The 6,000-nt window shown below is 61.7% G+C and overlaps 1 protein-coding gene across 4 annotated transcripts in view; it reads right to left on the bottom strand.

Annotated features, from left to right (window-relative positions):
• IQCE (IQ motif containing E) overlaps positions 1-6,000 on the bottom strand; it is a 64,400-nt gene that overhangs the window by 46,274 nt on the left and 12,126 nt on the right. For all 4 annotated transcript variants that reach the window (XM_062180693.1, XM_062180692.1, XM_062180694.1 and 1 more), the window contains one exon: positions 5,619-5,689. In XM_062180693.1, coding sequence (XP_062036677.1) covers positions 5,619-5,689 — 71 coding nt within the window. The remainder of the gene's footprint in view (positions 1-5,618; positions 5,690-6,000) is intronic.

The raw sequence follows: 6,000 nt of genomic DNA, 5'->3' as shown, positions 1-6,000 counted from the left end.
GAGGACGGGGGGGGGGGGTGACAGAGACAGAGCTGGGCAGCAGGGAGGTGGTCCCTGGGGAGGACGGGGGGTGGTGGAGACAGAGCTGGGCAGCAGGGAGGTGGTCCCTGGGGAGGACGGGGGGTGACAGAGACAGAGCTGGGCAGCAGGGAGGTGGTTCCTGGGGAGGACGGGGGATGGTGGAGACAGAGCTGGGCAGCAGGGAGGTGGTCCCTGGGGAGGACGGGGGGCGGTGGAGACAGAGCTGGGCAGCAGGGAGGTGGTCCCTGGGGAGGACGGGGGTGGTGCAGACAGAGCTGGGCAGCAGGGAGGTGGTCCCTGGGGAGGACGGGGGGTGACGGAGACAGAGCTGGGCAGCAGGGAGGTGGTCCCTGGGGAGGACGGGGGGTGACGGAGACAGAGCTGGGCAGCAGGGAGGTGGTCCCTGGGGAGGACGGGGGGTGGTGGAGACAGAGCTGGGCAGCAGGGAGGTGGTCCCTGGGGAGGACGGGGGGTGGTAGAGACAGAGCTGGGCAGCAGGGAGGTGGTCCCTGGGGAGGACGGGGGGTGGTAGAGACAGAGCTGGGCAGCAGGGAGGTGGTCCCTGGGGAGGACGGGGGGTGGTGGAGACAGAGCTGGGCAGCAGGGAGGTGGTCCCTGGGGAGGATGGGGGGTGACAGAGCTGGGCAGCAGGGAGGTGGTCCCTGGGGAGGACGGGGGTGGTGGAGACAGAGCTGGGCAGCAGGGAGGTGGTCCCTGGGGAGGACGGGGGGCGGTGGAGACAGAGCTGGGCAGCAGGGAGGTGGTCCCTGGGGAGGACGGGGGGTGGTGGAGACAGAGCTGGGCAGCAGGGAGGTGGTCCCTGGGTGAGGACGGGGGGTGACAGAGACAGAGCTGGGCAGCAGGGAGGTGGTCCCTGGGGAGGACGGGGGGTGACAGAGACAGAGCTGGGCAGCAGGGAGGTGGTCCCTGGGGAGGACGGGGGGTGACGGAGACAGAGCTGGGCAGCAGGGAGGTGGTCCCTGGGGAGGACGGGGGGTGGCGGAGACAGAGCTGGGCAGCAGGGAGGTGGTCCCTGGGGAGGACGGGGGGTGGCGGAGACAGAGCTGGGCAGCAGGGAGGTGGTCCCTGGGGAGGACGGGGGGTGGTGGAGACAGAGCTGGGCAGCAGGGAGGTGGTCCCTGGGGAGGACGGGGGGTGGTGGAGACAGAGCTGGGCAGCAGGGAGGTGGTCCCTGGGGAGGACGGGGGGTGGTGGAGACAGAGCTGGGCAGCAGGGAGGTGGTCCCTGGGGAGGACGGGGGGGGGGTGACAGAGACAGAGCTGGGCAGCAGGGAGGTGGTCCCTGGGGAGGACGGGGGTGACAGAGACAGAGCTGGGCAGCAGGGAGGTGGTCCCTGGGGAGGACAGGGTGTTGTAGAGACAGAGCTGGGCAGCAGGGAGGTGGTCCCTGGGGAGGACGGGGGCGGTGGAGACAGAGCTGGGCAGCAGGGAGGTGGTCCCTGGGGAACGATTCTGAAGATGAGGGAAACAGAGTCTGGAGGATGGCCAGAGTGTCCTCCAAACAGAGAAGAGACGATCAGGGGTCTTGGAGCAGCAGGAGGGAAGGAAGGGAGGGTGGGAAAAGTGAAGATATGGGCCACTAGAATGCTCCCTCCTCCTCCTGAGTTTCTTACATTACCTTTCACAGCTGACACAAAACAATAAAACAGATGCGGTTTTCTGTGTACATAGAAGAAGAATTTTAAAGATTGTCCACAGGCCGGCGCTGTGGGGTAGCGGGTAAAGCCGCCGCCTGCAGTGCCAGCATCCCTTATAGAAGCCAGTTCAAGTCCCAGCTGCTCCATTTCTGATCCAGCTCTCTGCTGTGGCCTGGGAATGCAGTGGAAGATGGCCCAAGTGCTTGGTCCCCTGTGCCTGTGTGCAAGGCCTGGAAGCAGCTCCTGGCTCCTGGCTTTGGACTGCCCAGCTCTGGCTGTTGCAGCCGTCTGGGGAGTGGACCAGGGGATGGAGGACCTCTGTGTGCTCTGCTCTGCCTCTCTGTAGTTCTGCCGTTCAAATAAATAAATCAATCTCAAGAAAAATTGTTCACAAACGGCGGGCGGAGGGTAAAGGGACGTAAGGCGAGGTAAGGTTTCTGTCCCTCACTCACACTGACCACAGTAGGTGCTGAACACAGAGACTTTAAACGGCTCATGTGAGGTGCGTAGTAGGAAGAAAACTATGCTTGGAACGCAGACATTTTTGCACCAAAGTAAGCACATCTTTTAATCTGGCTTTCCACAGACTCAAAAAACAAGATTTATTTATTTGAAAGGCAGAGAGACAGAGACAGAGGGAGAGGGAGAGAGAGGGAGGTCTTCCATCTGCTGGTTCAGTCCCCAGATGGCCGCACTGGCCAGGGCTGAACCAGGCTGAAGCCAAGAGCCAGGAGCTTCATCTGGGTCTCCCACCACAAGGGTGGCAGGGGCCAAACACTTGGGCCATCTTCCGTTGCTTTTTCCAGGGCATTAGCAGGGAGCTGGATCCGAAGTGGAGCAGCCAGGAATGAGTCAGCGCCCATATGGGAGCTGGCGCTACAGCTGGCTTCACCTGTTATACCACAATGCCAGCCATTAGCAATAAATCTTACAACAAAACAAAACACCAATATGTAAATCAAAATGGAATTCTTAAAAAAAAAATGTTGAAGGCATAGAAATGCAGAAAAAACCGGAATGTAATACAGATAGAACAAATGGAAAACAGAAAAATAAGGCCTGAGACTTAAGCCCAAATACATCAATAAAAATGCATAAGTGATGTAAATGCCAGGAAGCAGGAAAGTGCTTTAAAAAACAGGAGCCACTTAGCTGGCGCCGTGGCTCACTAGGCTAATCCTCCACCTGCAGCACCGGCACCCCGGGTTCTAGTCCCGGTCGGGGCGCCGGATTCTGTCCCGGTTGCTCCTCTTCCAGTCCAGCTCTCTGCTATGGCCCGGGAGTGCAGTGGAGGATGGCCCAGGTGCTTGGGCCCTGCACCCCATGGGAGACCAGGATAAGCACCTGGCTCCTGCCTTCGATTCAGCACGGCGCACGGGCCACAGTGCGCCGGCCGCAGCGGCCATTGGGGGTGAACCAACGGTAAAGAAAGACCTTTCTCTCTGTCTCTCTCTCACTGTCCACTCTGCCTGTCAAAAAAACCCAAAAACCAGGACCCAGCCATCAGCTGTCTAGGATGCAGCAGCACAGGCAGGTGGGCAGACGCCAACGTTAATGCAAAGCAAGCAGAGTGCCCGAGACCAGATTGAGTCACCAGAACGGAGCCGGGCGCAGCGGCCGGAAAGGTCAGTGCAGCCAGACAGCCGGCCACCAGCCACACGGCGTCAATCAGAAAGAGGAGTGCAGGGGAAACAGACAGCTCCGTCACAGTCGGAGACCTGCATACCCTCACCAGCTGGTCCGACAGGGCTACAAACTCAGAGGACACAGGAGCGCGCCCCACACCGGCAACCCTGGGAGCCGGGCGGCAGAGCTCCCCACCTCGCACAGGCCCAGGAGCACCACGCCCCAGGCCACACAGCAAACCTGAGATGGAAGAACCACCGAGATGGGCTGTGATCTGCGGCCCTAACAGAACCACACCGGGAACCGGAACAGAAGACCAGGAGCGTGGACACCGCCGGACACTTGGACACGGAATGACACCACTCCACGTGTTAGAGTTTTAAGAAAATAAAAAAATAGGTTGCACACAACATGTAAAGATTCTAGCCTAGCAATGGGGAGAACCGACAGCTGTGACAGCTCCGGGTCCCAGGGCCCCCTGACTGTGCACACGCCAGCTCCGGAGGCCACACTGCAGGATTCTCCCCAGTGTTGTCAGCATGCCAGCAGTGCAGACGGACGGTGAGGAGGGCACAGTGCGAGTGACTGGGCGCGGCTAGCGCAGGGCCGTCTTGTGGTGGGCGGTTGCGGTCGTGCGAGTCTCCGGACAGCGACTGGCGCAGCGCCCGGGGCAGGGGCCTCTCCCCACCACTCTGCAGCGTCTCAGGCACTGCTGAAGCATTTTGATGGACTGCCACTATTCGCATCCCCCCATGCTTTTTTAAAAGATGTATTTATTAATTTGAAAGGCAGAGTTACACAGAGAGATCTTCCGTCTGTTGGTTCACTCCCCAAATGGCCACAGTAAGCCAGGCCGGGCCAGGCAGCAGCCAGGAGCCTGCAGCTCCGTCTGGTCTCCCACGCGGTGCAGGGGCCCAGGCACTCGAGCCGTCTTCCACAGCTTTTCCGCCACATTGGCAGGGAGCTGGATCGGAAGTGGAGCAGCTGGGACTTGAACCGGCGCTTATGTGGGATGCCAGGGCCGCAGGGAGCGGCTTCACCGGTTGGGCCACGACCCCAGCCCCATTGTTATCGGGAACTCAGGCACTGCTTGCCATGGAAAAGCTACTCTGGCGTCAGATCCCAGAGCCCGGAGACTGAGAACGAAGTCCGGGCTGTTTACCCGGAAACCGAGGCTGGCAGGCTTGGGTGCAGTCGGCGTCCCCGCGCCCAGGCTCAGCCCCAGGAGGCTCCTCATGAGGGCCGGAGCAGCTGCGCTTCCGGCTGACCCCTGCTGCAGGCTCCGACCTCACTCCCCGCCCCCAGCTCCCGGTCTCCCCTCTGGACCCAGGCGCCTTCCTGTGGCCTGGGGCGGCCTTGGGACTCCTCACTGCACCCCCACCGCACCCCGGCACACGGCTGCCGGCGCCCTGCCTCACCCCTCCTTCCACGCAGGCCGGGGGGCTCGGCAGGAATGACCCCAGGTAATTTCTTCAGGCACAGGAAAATGCTGATGGGTGTTCCACACTGGTGTGGGGCCCACAGAGGGCACGGACACGGGGGCAGGGGACCTGCTGCTGGCGAGGCCGCACAGATGACCGGCCTCGGAGCGTGGGGCTCGTCACAGGTGCAGTGATCACGGCTGCTCCTGCCCGTCAGTCCTGACGGCTCAGCTGAGCGGGGCCGGGAACGCCTCGGCAGCGCCAAGGAAGCCCACGGGGGACAGCACCACAGCCTCGCCGGAAGACTCCCAGCCTCGCTGCCCAGGGGCCCTGAGGCTCCCAGGCCTCGCCTGCAGGAGCAGAGCCCAGACGTGCCCGCGGCCAGCTGCCTTGGGCCAGCCAGCTCCCCAGCTCCCACGGCACGGGCCAGGGTCCCAGGCAGGGGTGTGTGTGTGTGAGACAGGTGCACACCTAGCACGGGCCAGGGTCCCAGGCAGGGGTGTGGTGTGTGTGTGTGTGTGTGACAGGCGCACACCTAGCACGGGCCAGGGTCCCAGGCAGGGGTGTGTGTGTGTGTGTGTGTGTGTGACAGGCGCACACCTAGCACGGGCCAGGGTCCCAGGCAGGGGTGTGTGTGTGTGTGTGTGTGTGTGACAGGCGCACACCTAGCACGGGCCAGGGTCCCAGGCAGGGGTGTGTGTGTGTGTGTGTGTGTGTGTGACAGGCGCACACCTAGCACAGGCCGGGGTCCCAGGCAGGGGTGTGTGTGTGTGTGTGTGTGTGTGTGACAGGCGCACAGCCCAGCATGGGCCAGGGTCACAGGCAGGGGTGTGTGTGTGACACGTGCACAGCCCAGCAAGCTCTCGCTGTGGAAAGCAGTAAGGACACACTACCTTCTTCAGCTCGATGATCTCATCGTACATGTCTTCCTTCTCTCGGTACACGGGAGTCCCGGGGACATGACCTGGAGAGACACACACCTCTACAGATTACCTGGGAAAAATCATCTGAAAAGCAGTACGAACTGTAGCTATATTTCAAGGAACACTGGGGACTTCTTATTCTTTTTTAAAAAGAATAAAAAAGCAAAGTAAAGCCACTTCAGCATCCTAGCCTGATGCTCTGCAAAGCGAGTGTGGGAGCGAGTCTGGCGGCTGACTCCCAGCTCACTGAGCAGCCCAGGGCCGAGGAGGCCAAGGCAGCCGACTCCAGTTTCCCCAAGCAAACGGAGTGAAGGCACACGGGATCAGCCTGACTGCGGTGGGCCACGGCAGC

This window comes from Lepus europaeus, chromosome 21 (assembly GCF_033115175.1).
Source record: "Lepus europaeus isolate LE1 chromosome 21, mLepTim1.pri, whole genome shotgun sequence".
NCBI classification, from domain to species: domain Eukaryota; kingdom Metazoa; phylum Chordata; class Mammalia; order Lagomorpha; family Leporidae; genus Lepus; species Lepus europaeus.
This window is presented reverse-complemented; position numbering and strand designations above follow the sequence as displayed.